This window comes from Benincasa hispida, unplaced genomic scaffold (genome assembly GCF_027475165.1).
Source record: "Benincasa hispida cultivar pf3 unplaced genomic scaffold, pf3_genome.v1.1 HicScf1853, whole genome shotgun sequence".
Classification (NCBI taxonomy): domain Eukaryota; kingdom Viridiplantae; phylum Streptophyta; class Magnoliopsida; order Cucurbitales; family Cucurbitaceae; genus Benincasa; species Benincasa hispida.
The window spans coordinates 1-14,082 of record NW_028326246.1 but is presented as its reverse complement, the minus strand read 5'-3'; the positions used below and the strand labels follow the sequence as shown (position 1 = coordinate 14,082).

Here is a 14,082-nt window from a genome sequence, read left to right as displayed (position 1 = left end):
CGTATTTAAAAGGCCCATCAACATCTATTCCCAACTCATACTAAATCCTAGGATTGACAATCTTCAATGCTTCCCCATACCATGGTAACAAATAGAATGACTCTCTAGGGGACCCTCTCGTTAAGGATAACACAACTTTCCTAGTCTGCCATGCCTTTTCATAATTAATGTCCACCCCTTACTCCTCGCAAAAGTCTTGAATAATTTCCTTCGATTTATAACCATGACTAACATTCTGGTATTTAGACTTAATTAGTTTAGCTATAACCCAACTTTTAGCTTGTTTATGATTCTGTTTTCTTAAAATCTTCTGGCATGTGTGGGTGCTAACATATTTACTAATTTTGAACACTTCATAGTATTTCATTCTAATGTCCCTGATCTTCCATTAACAAGTCGATTCTACTCATCTTAAAATATAAAACTTCTTAGTAGATTTATCGACATGATACTGGAAGTTCTTCCTAATGGCAAAAATAAACATTTTCTTAGCCAAATCTTTTTTGCTTAAAAACATATTACTAACTTGGACATCTTCTATAGTATACCCGAATGAGACGACTATGGTGCTCACAATTAATTTTTCTATATGATTCTTCTTATTACGATTGACACAATGTTCACCACTTCCTACGGAATTTGCACAATGCTCACGTCAGTTGTCGGGTTACTATCACCAAAAGGTCCTCTGTCAACCCTTGATTCTACATTCATTATTGACTCTATCCCATGATTAGCATTAACAACCGCCTCACACGTATCTATATCTACCATATTAACGTCCACATCATAATCCACTGACATGTTGATAACGGGTAGAAATACACGTTATCACAATGCAAATAAGTAAAACAATGAGACATGTCCAAAAGCGATAAACTAAAGAAATTGCGATCACATGCGCCCATCGCATAAAAGTAACTAATTTACTTGTTTTGTGTAGAAAAATGCGTTGGCGCAAGTAAAATTGCGATCCAAGGAATTAGGCGATTGTACGCTTGAAAGATTGCGATCGTATGCAATCGTGAGAGGTTGCTCAAAAAGGTGGCTGCATAAAGACTGCGCATCAAGGTGACAACATAATAAATCATGATGGGACGGAAAGCTAATGATGGTCGAATCCGAATTTAGTTGACCAACCGTTAAAGACACACTGTAGCAAGTACACTCAACTTTCAGTAACCATTAATCGACACATTAAAGCAGAATATTTAATGACCGCCCATCATTGTAATCATTAGAGAGAAAGGCTACTTCACCTTGAGCTCTATAAATACCGGAGGCCACCATTGTAGGGGTGAACAAGTTAGATCATATACAAGTTAGAGAGCCGTTAGTCTATTCACGTACATACTTAGATTTAGAGGACGAAGACAAGCTAGAAGACGAAGAAGTTGAGAGTTTATTCCTGGACAAATCGAGAGACTGCCAGAAGCACTACAAGGAGAGAGGGCCAACACTTGCGAGAGCAAGAATATTCATCTGGACAGAGTTGAAGTGAAAAAGACAGTGTAAAAGGCCATGGGAAGCAAGATATTACTTACGAGGCTTCTTAACTCTAAATTCCATTGCTATTTTGTACTCATCACTTTACTTAGAAAATGGAAATCTCATTTCAATCTATGTTCAATCTCTCCACATTTCGCATGAGTAGCTAAATTTTCGAAAAGGGTTGAGAAGTATTTAGCTAGCATGATCTAAGATTTACATTTTATGCGATCATCTTGTCTTATATATGCATCATTCACCCCTTTAGAGATACTTGAGAGAGTAGTCTAAAGATAGAATCTAGATTTGAGAGAGTCCTATTAGAATCTAGGCTTGAGAGAGTTAGGTTAGAACTGCATAAGCAAGAAATAAAAACTTAGACATAAGTTCTATCGCTATTTACACATCGCATGCACCCTAGAAATAGGATATGATAGTATGCAGTCACCTTGTTTTATGTGTTCATCATGTATCATCGCATAGACAAGAATAGAGGCTTAGACATAAGTCCTATTGAATTTTTTGTATACATCGCATGCGTCCTAGAAATAGGAATTATGGCCTTTGCATTGAGAGATGATATGTTGTTGTTTGTGGGTAGCATGATTGCATAGCTTGTACGTAATCTTAGGAAGTGTTAGCTAAACCCCTTCTCGATCCGTTCATCGCTTACTCATTGTAACTCTCGATTTTATCAACTCTTTGTTCGAACTCCGTCGCATAGGAAGTATTCTTTATCAAAACACCATCCAACTTATTTGTTTTCACTACCGCAAGAGAGTTAAAGTAGTTGTCGCATATTTACTCAATAGTCCCTGTGTTCGACCTTGGACTTACCAGGAAACCTAGTGAGACTTATACTTTGGTCTTATTAGGAAAACTTGCATGTGCAATGCATAATACATCACCGCAAACTCATACCATAATCGCATCACAGTCACAACGCATCACATGTCCACTTCAAACACAGACTCATCATTAACAAAATTCTTAGATAGGTCCACATAATCAATATTCAACAACCCATTCGCATCGTCTCCCAAATCTAACGAACATACATTATTATTCAATGGACTTAATGATCTCACCTCATTGGAAACCGTATTGTACTTAGGAATAAACTCAAGTTCGGATGCAAATGTTGGAACATTTTGAACTGGATATGACGGTATCTTTACTTCTAGATTTATGGACTACTACTGTTAACTTTGATACTAAAAGAGCCACTTGAGACACAGTGTCACCAGTTAAGAAAAAATGAAGATCTTATTGATTATTGATCACAAAGGAAAATATAGTCGACCTAACATTGTACAAACACCTTATAACCAATTCAAACTCAACAGAATTTATTCCACTAATTCTATATATTTCTCATAAAAACTCTTTGTACTTTATTCCGACGTCGACAATTAACCCTTTCAACTGACCCCCTATGTATTCTTTCTCATTGTCCTTCCATTCACCCCCCAAAACAAACAAATATATGAGGCATCCTTGAAAAAATCATATATAGGTTCAACATACTTAATAAATTTAGTCAAAATCTTGGAGATATTACATAATATCGATGCAAATATATAAATATCTCGCCTAGGATTTCAAACCCTACACTAAATCTCGGTGAAATTATACTCAATCACGATCGAGATTATTGAATTTCCACTGAGAATGCGTAAACAACCACAAAAACATAAATTATTGACCTCAACAGCATGCAAATAACAACTACAAGAAATTTGCAAGAGACAATATCACTACATTTACCTTGTTTTTCTTGAATGTATGCAAAAAGATGAGTCCTGAATGTTTTGAGGACTTCCAAACACTAGGAAAATTTTTGGATCACGTTTAAGAACATATAATTATAACCCAAGCCAACCATCTCTTTCCCAAAAATTGGGTTATTATAATAATTATGTTATTTTTATATTATGGAGGGCATATTCGTAAAATTTCTTTCCCATCAATCGAATTTGATATTCAAAAGTTAAAACAATTAACACAATCTCGAGCTCGATCTCGCCCAAGAAGATCCAAGAAAAACCAATTCTACGAGATTTCAGAAAGCATGCTATTTTTGAAATGTGAAAATTAAAGGGGGTTATTTTGGACAATTTTTCGAGAAAGTAATTAAGGTTGTGGAGTTTTTGTTAGAGCCCACATTGTAGAAATACAAGAGTGGAATTTGGTGGGGGTGGAGAGAGAGAAGGTAGTTAATGAGAGAAGTAATTGGAGAGAGTAAGGGTGTGTTTGGAGAATAACTATCCTAAAACTATAATAATTACCTTTTGCTACAGTAAGTACTATTATGTATTCCCAATTGGCTACGGTCAATACTATTTCAAAACTCTCATTTGCTACAGGTTTTACTATTTTACATTCATCATTTTTTTATTCTTTGCTACATTATTTACTGTTTCCTTATCAAACTAAAATAGTTTATACCTCAAACACATACTATTATAACCCAAACTAAAATAATCTACACCACAAACACAAACTATTATAACCCAACTATAATAATCTAGAACTATAATAATCAACTTCTTGTCTCAAACGCCCCTTAAAATGTTGTAGTGGTGAAGAGAGAAAGAAACGTAGATCTTAGGGAGAGAGCGAGGGTGAAAGAAGAGATTATATTGAAGGATTAATTTAGGTATTAGAAAAGTATACAAGGATAAAATTATCCAAAAAAAAATTATTCCTCATTGATACTTTTATATAGATATAGATTATAAATAGTAAAGATTCACTTCTGTGAACATTGATGTTCAAATTCAAAGAATTCATTGTCTCGTTACCCTTGTTCCTAGACATTTTGATATACATACTTAATAATTTTTCTTTTGTATACTATTAAAAATACATTACCATTGTCAAGCATAGACATTATCATTTATACGTACTTGATAATTTTTCTTTTGTATACTATTAAAAATACATTACAATCGTCAACATAAGCATAGACATTATCATTGTCAATAAGTTTTCATTTATATACTATTAAAGCCTAACATCTCAAAGAAGAAATTAGATGTTCAAATCTTCACTTCGCATATATTGTTGATCTCAAATAAATAAATTCATTGATTCACTTATGATAACTATAGATATTATGATAAATGGCTTGCCTCTATCGATATAAATGAATTAATCTATTATTGTCCAATCTAGACCATCGCTATAACTCCCCCAAAAGTTGACTTCTAGGAGTTCTAAGAACATCTTCAATTTTATCATATCAAAACATCCACTTTTTCCCTAAGCTTGTATCAATCCACCAAAGGACAAGATATAGTTGAGTTGTGAAGGAGCAAAATGGTCAATTCCTATGCAATGTCAAATGACATTATTCCAAAAGGAGCTAGGAAAGGGCTATTCATTATGACAAAAGAAAATTGTACAACTATATAGGGTTTAGATGGTCCCTATATTGATTGTGAAATGAAAAGATTTAGGTATTGGATATATAATTAGTGAAAAATAAGATATTAATTGGTACAAGTTTTTTTTCAAGTGATTCAAAATTAAAACTAGAAGAACTTATGTTTAAAAGTATAAAATATCATATGATACTAAAGATATGTGAATAAATGGTTCCAAGATCTATAATAAATGATATAAAAATATGCTCTTTACTTAGTCATATTGATGTGTCTCGAGAACATGGAGATATTATATATGCAATACTTAATTTTTAGTCTAGTTAGGAATTCCTAGAAAAGATATCCTTATGATTTTTTTTGAAGATATTTGCAATGGAGATATGCTTTCTATAAATCATCATTTTTTTTATTTTAGCTATATCAGAAGATCATTGGCACATAAAAGATATTTATCTCTATTAGTATGAGACATTTTGAATTAAAAAAAAATAAAAATAAAAACAAAACATATTCTAATATAGGATTATGCTTAAAATGAACAAATATCATGCAATCTTGGAAATAGGGAGAGGTTGACGATTGATTCATGTAATAAAATATATTTTTGGTCCCTAAGTTTTGGGTTTAGTTTCTATTTGGTTCTTATGTTTCAAAATATTATAATTTTAGCCTTTTAAGTTTGGAATTTAGTTTCAATTTAATTTCTAGGTTTCAAAACATCAGGCCCCATTTGGTAACTATTTTATTTTTCATTTTTTATTTTTGAAAATTAAGCTTATGGACACTATTTTCACCTCAAAATTTCTTCTTTTTGTTATGTATTTTTCACCCATGGTTTAAAAAATCAAGCCAATTTTTGAGAACTAAAAAAAGTAGTTTTCAAAAAGTAGTTTTTGTTTTTGGAATTAGCTAAGAATTCGATCATTATACTCAATAAAGATGCAAATCATGGTAAGACATGTGAATGGAATAGACTTAATTTTAAAAAACAAAATGGTTACTAAACATGGCCTAGATTTTTAGGTTTCAGATTTGAATTTTGTTTCAATTTAGTTTATATATTTTAAGATTTATATCTTTAATTTCATTTTTTTTTACTAAATACCTACTTTTAATTTTCGATGTTAATGTCTATATTAATTTAAAACAATCATGAAGGAAAATTTTAATAGCTATGAAAAAATAGTGAAGTTTAATTAAATATTATTCTTTTATATTAATGGATAGATATTAACACTAAAGATTGAAAGATAGTATTTGATGAAAAATTTATGTTAAAAGTATAGAACTTGAAATTCATAGACTAAATTGAAACAAAATTTAAATTTCAAAGGTTGTAACCGTTTGAAATCTAAAATCTAAATTAAAATCAAACCCAAAAATTAAATCTAAACTATAAAAAACGAATGACTAAATAAAAACCTAAATTCAAAATCTAGAGATCAATATATATATATATATATAAAGTTGACATAAATGTAGAAATATATGTACAAAGATATTAAAATCAGTATAATTTTCAGTGATCCTCAAAGTCCAATCACAGAAGTATCAATCATGAACCAAACAAATTGGATAACCGCATTAATTATCAAGAACCTTAGGGCCATTCCCATTCCCATTTCATCATGCCATGAAATTCCACTAAAATTTAAGATCCTATTGGATAATTATTTTATTTTTTAATTTTTAATTTTTAAAAATTAAGTCTATTTTCTCAATATTTTTTACAATACTTGTACAATAGTTAAATTCTTAACCAAATGTCAAAAGTAAAAACAAGTTCGTAAAAGCTAACTTTTTTTTAGTTTTCAAAATTTGGGTTGATTTTCTAAAATGTGAATAAAAAGTGAAAAATAATAAAAGAAATTTAGAGGTGGAAGTAAAATCTATAGACTTAATTTTTAAAAACAAAGACTAAAAATCAAATGGTTATCAAATAGAATCTCAACTTTTAGTTTTCTTTTTCTCTCATCAACAAGAATATAATTAGAAGTGGACATTTCAAACTCTATGAATTAGTTAATTAACACTCCTCCTCAACTTTCAATTAAAGTAATAATTTAGTCCTTTAATTTTACTTAATAATAATTTAGTATTTATATTTTCAAATTTATAATAATTTAGTCCATGAATTTAAATAAGTAACAATTTAGTCTATATAATGAAAATTATTACTATGATTTAATGAAATTTCTTACATGTGTAAATTGATAAATTGATCGGGAATCAAATTTTGTTTATAAATTATACAGGCTAGGTCCTTACATGATAAAATGGATTTTCTACATATATAGCCTAAATAAATAGCCTAGATTTTTACATATTTACGTTGTGCTTCTTTTTAAAACAAAATTTTAAATAAATGATCTAAAAATTTTTAAATCCAACTCAATCTATGAACACCCCTACTAAATATGTGTTGAATTAGTTTGAAATGGTTGAATTTGATTTTTGAGACGCAGGAATATGACGCAGAAAAAGGGAAGAGATTGGGATTCTGATCACTTTTAATTTCCTTTTTCACGTATAAAGAAAAATCTGCTTCTTTTTGCTTGTGCTTTTTCTTTTGCTTTTCTTCTCCAAAAATAATTTCGAAGGAACAATATGCAGTATATAATATTCTCTTTTTTAATGAAAATAATTAAAAAAATATCATTTTTTTTTAAAGAAACAAAAAGTTCAGCAGATAACTAATGGCCTGTTTTGGAGACAATCTAAAAACAGAAATTTGAAACAAGAGATTCGATAAAAACAAAGTTGAATTTCATGTTTTGAGATATATATTTGGTAAAAGATTTAGAAATTAAATTTCAATCTAAATAAATTTTCAAAATGTGATAGAAAATATATTTAATTATTCACTAAATATTAAATTGAATATAAATCATTACTAATTAACTTTTTAATTTATTTTATATTAAATTTTTTATATAATTATTATATATATATATATTAAACTTAACAAAAATAGTGTAGTTTATAAATGAAGTGTTATTGTTTTTATATTTTTATTATAATTCTACATTTTAAAATTTAAAATTCAAAATCTAATATACTGAAAATATATCCATATTATTTTCAAAATTTATGAGGTTTGAATCACATACTCCAGAAATAATATTAGTAAATTGAATGCGGACAAATAACCAAATAACAAAATACATGTGAAAACATGAAACAGAAAATAATTCTATCAAACATGTCCCAAGTATTTTTATCTAGAGAAGTAAGCCTCAAGTGCGCGTGGTCGCTTGCCAATTACAAGAAGTGACGTTAGAAAAGAAAATGTCATTGATCAACCAAAATTAGCTCCATCTTAATCGTTCAATATTTGGTTCAAATTTTCTTCATATTACATCATCATGAAGTGTCGTAATTTGGGTTCGCCATGGCCATACAAGTTGTGAGTCACTGCTCTTAATCCTCAACTCTTTTTACTCTCTACTTTTTGGTCCAATCTTCTCCGATCTCATCATTTTCAATACAAACCTAAGTCAACTTTCCATTGTTTGTTTGTTGAAGATTTTCCCCCTTTTTTCTTTAAAGGGTTTGTTGAAGCAGTTGCGGTTGTGTAGTACAAAAATCAATTTCGAGTTATTGTACTTTTTTTTTTTGCAGTACAAACCATATTTTGATTTCCCACTCTGGCTGCCTCGGCTGTTATTGGATCATTTGACTATAAAAAAAAATTGGGGATTGTTGTTATTCTGTCATGTAATTGCATTGAGAGTCAGCAGAGATGACTAGAAGATTGAAAATTCATCCATTTATTTGAGTATCTTGGTCTGAAAAACAGGCAAAACAACTGTCCCCAAGTCAATAGTTTTGAATTTTCATCTATAAGGTATGTATTTTTAATGGGGTTGAATTTGTTGTCTTTATTCTCAAATCTTATATTATATCGAACTATTTAAGCCTCCCCTTTTTGGGTTCTTACTTGCTTGAGACAATGAAAATGGTAGATAGCTGAATCTGATTGGATTGAAGAGTTTGATTATTCAAATGGGGAACTCAAACATAGAAGAAGTGCAAGAAATTGAAACTGCTGAAAGTATAGAGGAAGAGAAGACTCATGATGAGGCAGAAAATGTAAAAAGAATTGCGCCTTGGAGTAGACAGATTACAATCCGGGGTGTTGTTGCAAGCATAGCAATAGGAATTATGTACAGTGTAATAGTGATGAAGCTTAATCTTACAACAGGTTTAGTCCCAAATTTGAATGTCTCTGCTGCTCTTATTGCATTTGTCTTTATAAAGACATGGACTACGTTGCTTGAGAAAGCTGGAATTGTATCTACTCCCTTTACACGGCAGGAAAATAGTGTAATTCAGACATGTGCCGTGGCTTGTTACAGCATTGCTGTTGGAGGTAAGACAGCTATGTGCTAGCCAAATGTTTTTGCCATGGAAATGCTTTGTTTTTTTTTTTTTTTTTAGAATGTCTTGAATATGTTATCTGGTGCTTTGAACGATTAATGGCCAAGACACTGTTAGTTAAAATCTCTATATCGATTTCTCTAGTAATCTTTACATTTTATATGTTCTTTATTTGTCGATTTCATAACAGATGTGTTTGATATTTCAGTTGTTGTTATGTAGGCGGCTTTGGATCCTACTTGTTTGGTTTGAGCAGGAAGACATACGAGCAAGCAGGCGTGGACACAGAAGGAAATGCTCCTGGAAGTACCAAAGAACTTGGAATTGGTTGGATCACTGCCTTCCTCTCTGTCAGTAGTTTTGTTGGACTTCTTGCCTTGGTTCCCCTTAGAAAGGTATACTTCTTTCTGAGAGAAGTTATGTGGTTGAGAACTTTGGATGGTTGGTTTTATTAATGGTGCCTTCAGTTGTACTGCAGATCATGATTCTAGACTATAAATTGACTTATCCAAGTGGAACCGCAACTGCTGTTCTCATTAATGGTTTCCACACACCAAAAGGAGACAAGATGGCGAAGTATGCAATCCCTCGTGGCTCTTATATCTTTTCCTAATCAAAATATAATCTTTAAAATTAAGCCCCTTCGGTAACTATTTTGTTTTTGCTTTCTATGTTTTGTTATATGGATGTTAGGAGTATTTTCAAAATAAAAGCCAAACTTTGAAAACTTTTAGTATTGTTGTTTTTTCTTTTTCTGGAAATTAGCTAAGAAATCAAATGTCGAAATATGAAAACAATGAAAACCATGAGTAAGGAGTTCTTAGAAAAAAATTGTGTGGAACTTGATTTGAAAGCAACTCAAAAGAACTTCTTTCTTCATTTCTTTGCCCAGGAAGCAGGTTCGTGGATTCATGAAATACTTTTCATTTAGTTTTCTCTGGGCACTATTCCAATGGTTTTATTCTGGGGGAGAGAAATGTGGATTTGCACAGTTTCCTACATTTGGATTGAAAGCTTGGCAAGATTCGTGGGTGCTCAACATCTTGCCTATTTGCATCTTCTTTTCCATACTTGAAATTGGCTTCCGCCCTACTGATTGGCAAAATATTTTGCAGGTTTTACTTTGATTTCAGCTTGACCTATATTGGAGCAGGGATGATATGCTCCCATCTTGTGAACTTGTCGTTACTTCTTGGTGCAATTCTTTCTTGGGGCATAATGTGGCCCTTAATGAAGGGACTTAAAGGGGAATGGTATCCTGGATCTCTTCCAGAGAGTAGTATGAAAAGCCTCAATGGTTACAAGGTATAAAATAGGAAATGGGGTGTTTATTTTACACAATCTCAGGACATCATAATTAAAATTTGTACTGAATTCTGTTTTCTTGTCCCCTTGCTTGGTTTTGTGCAGGTATTTGTATCAATTGCTTTGATACTTGGAGATGGGCTTTATCATTTCCTTAAGATTCTGTATTTCACTGGCTCAAGCATGTATGCAAAAGCAACCAACAAGAAGCTGAAAACATGTAAATTGATGATTCTATCCTTCAATTTGTTGTGTCTGCTCTATCTTAGCAAGTTACTTCTCAGCTCTCACCACTTGTAGCAATGTACACTAGCTTAATGCATAATTCTGCAACTTGTGCTGGGGGATGATAGTAGATGTGCCATTCCCAAGTTTCCTTTCATTAATTATGACATAGTGTTTTCATGGATGCAGTCCCGGATGATTCAATCCAAACTTCTGATGATCATCGACGAAATGAAGTGTTCTTGAGAGATGGTATTCCGATATGGGTGGCAATCACAGGCTACATCTTCTTCTCCATTGTCTCTATCATTGTTATCCCAATCATGTTCCCGGCGGTCAAGTGGTACTACATAGTTGTTGCCTATACTTTGGCGCCGTCTCTTAGCTTTTGCAATGCATATGGTGCAGGTCTAACTGATATGAATATGGCTTATAACTATGGGAAAGTGGCTCTGTTTGTGCTTGCTGCCATGGCTGGTAAAAATGATGGTGTAGTTGCAGGACTTGTAGGTTGTGGTTTGATCAAGTCTATTGTTTCCATCTCTTCTGATTTGATGCATGATTTCAAGACTGGCCATCTCACACTTACATCTCCAAGAGCCATGCTTTTAAGCCAAGCTATTGGCACAGCCATAGGCTGCATCGTAGCTCCTCTCACATTCTTTATGTTCTACAAGGCTTTCGATCTCGCCAACCCAGATGGTGAATACAAGGTCCCATATGCCATCATATATCGAAACATGGCTATTTTAGGAGTTGAAGGTTTCTCAGCTCTGCCACAGCATTGCTTGCAGTTGTGTTATGGGTTCTTTAGCTTTGCCATAGTAGCCAACTTGATGAGAGATCTTACCCCTAAAAAAATCGGGAAATGGATCCCACTGCCAATGGCCATGGCTGTGCCTTTCCTCGTTGGGGCTTATTTTGCGATCGATATGTGCGTGGGGAGCCTGATCGTGTTCGTGTGGCACTATCTAAATCGTCGAAAGGCTGAATTGATGGTTCCGGCCGTTGCTTCTGGTTTGATATGTGGAGAAGGTTTATGGATTCTCCCTTCATCAATTCTTGCCTTGGCTAAGGTTCATCCCCCAATCTGCATGAGTTTTTTCTCTTCCAGTAAAAGTTGAATCTAGAAAGAGCTTTGTAGTCTAGAGTTTAGACCGAATTTTATGCATATTCAAGATGTAGAGAAGCTGCAAACTCTTGATAACTTTTAGAATGCATCAAGTTTCAAGCAGATAAAAATATTGCAGCTATCTGTTACTGTATGAGTTAGAACTTAATAAAATACTTTGACAAATTGAATCAAACTGCATCATCAAAACATATTCTTCACCGTAACCTTGTATTCATTCTCTTTAACATCTTTGGATGAATGCTTTACAATTGAGTTTGATTCTGTATGGTTTTTCATTCACTGTTGCAAATTACTAATCCTATATTATTCATTCACATCGAAACCTGTTTCAATCGTGCCCACCATTATCATTGACCGGATATCGCAATATCATTATGTTCAACTATGCATGAATCATCGCAGCATCGAAGGCGTCTATGTTGTTTATTTGGTTGTGTGATTATAGTTTGAATACATGTAGACTAAAATCGGTTAATTTTGATGTCAAAGGCAAAGGGGCATTAATGAAGACCACTGCTCAATTCACAAATTTTGAGAAAGCAACTCATTGTGGAAACTGCTGGTTACCCTGGGAAGACCTTGCAAGTTCCCAACACCAACAAACTTTTCAATGACAATTAAACAGATGGAAAGCAGGCAAAAGTTGAAAAAACTGTTCACACGAGTATAAAAATTGATGCTGTAGAATTTGGTCGATCGCCAACTCCACCGAACAATTTTGTCTGAATGACCACATTGATTTGACCAAGAATCTTTAGGATGAGTTTGGACCATTTTTATGAGACATGAATTGAGATCAATCAATTAACTGACATTCAATTCTAGTATTTAAGAACATTGATGTATTGTTGGGGTTGTATCATCAATTATGAAAACATTTTGAAAATTGTGCCAATTCCAGATGCTCATGTTCAAAATTGTGGAAATAAAAACAAAAAGAAATGTTATCGATTAGAGTTTGGTCAATAAGGATCTTTTACTGCATATCATATTCAAACCTCACCATTGTATTGTTGAACTGAGACTTCTAAAGACGAACGAACAATTTTATTATGACAAGATTTTAAAATGTTAAAAAAGTAACTCAAAAAAAAAATCTTTCAGAATTCATTAAAATAGTTTTTATTGATCTTTCTCGGCCAAAATTAACCCCGATGTTGAAATAAAAAGTTTACTTCTTTTCATCGCACATCTAAATCATCAATTTTTTTAGCTTTCTTGGTAAAATATCGAAATTGATCTCAACTAGAATGAAAGAAGAAAAACTATTTCAATGAATTCTCCAAACGAGTACGAGTACTAACTATGAAAGATAAAAACATTTTAGGATTATTTTTGACAATATTTTAAGATTATTTCTAACCATTTTCAAACTTCCATGGCTTACCTCGAATACTAGGGTTAGCAATAACTTCTTCACACAAAAGGATTAGACAGTTTGAAAGAAGTTATCACATGGTCAAAAACAGGGGGAAGAAAGGAAAAAAAAAACCCTCAAAAGATATCTACTAAACCACTTGAATATAGATCTTGGTCAACTGGAAACAGATTAGAGGTACACGAGCAAGGTTAACAAAAAAATTAACTCATCGATCGAGAACGGAAGTTATGATTATTACTCCAGCTAAAAGATACACCAAGAACCAGATATTTTCTAGTATTCAAAATTCATTTGACTGGTGCATCCCAATACACTACTCCCGTTTACTGATGTTACGGCAGCCACTGTGAAATAGATGAAGGGTGAGGATGCAATATAATGCCAATTATATAGTGATTCATCATTAAAATCTGTCAGTACAACTTCATTGAGCTTCAGTGAGCTATTAAGAAAGTGAGCAAAAGAAACATCCTGCCGCCTGCTACCCCCTCGAATAAGCAAAGGGATGTGCTTTCTCGGAGCAGAAGCCTAGAGATACGGATCCAGGCAGAAGAATGGCACGTAAATTAGCAACCCAACGTGATCGAGCATTTACTCGTCAAACGAAGTTTCAATCTTCTCATGGAGGGTGACCACTAAATCATGAGCATCGTCTAATAGTTTCCATACATCGAGTTGCCCAGCCATGCTGTTGCATTCCCTTATAATTTCGTCCATGCTGTTGTATTTCTCTATAATCAATTTCCTCTTCTGCAATACTGAGGCAGCTATTGCATAGA

General features: G+C 32.6%; 1 protein-coding gene across 3 annotated transcripts; it reads left to right on the top strand.

Moving 5' to 3' along the window:
- The first annotated feature begins 8,035 nt into the window (after positions 1-8,035).
- LOC150030485 (metal-nicotianamine transporter YSL3-like) lies at positions 8,036-12,888 on the top strand. 3 transcript variants are annotated; one of them, XM_090309669.1, is made up of 10 exons: positions 8,036-8,283; positions 8,499-8,724; positions 8,843-9,249; positions 9,480-9,652; positions 9,736-9,833; positions 10,150-10,284; positions 10,373-10,562; positions 10,668-10,782; positions 10,977-11,863; positions 12,412-12,888. In XM_090309669.1, exons 3-10 carry the CDS (start codon positions 8,883-8,885, stop codon positions 12,424-12,426), a joined length of 1,980 nt encoding a protein of 659 aa, XP_090165795.1. In that variant the 5' UTR covers positions 8,036-8,283; positions 8,499-8,724; positions 8,843-8,882; the 3' UTR covers positions 12,427-12,888. The 3 variants fall into 3 exon arrangements, with proteins under 3 accessions (XP_090165795.1, XP_090165794.1, XP_038902165.2); XM_090309668.1 differs by lacking the exon at positions 12,412-12,888 and having other exon boundaries at positions 10,977-12,094; XM_039046237.2 differs by lacking the exons at positions 8,036-8,283; positions 12,412-12,888 and having other exon boundaries at positions 8,286-8,724; positions 10,977-12,094.
- Positions 12,889-14,082: the final 1,194 nt, after the last annotated feature.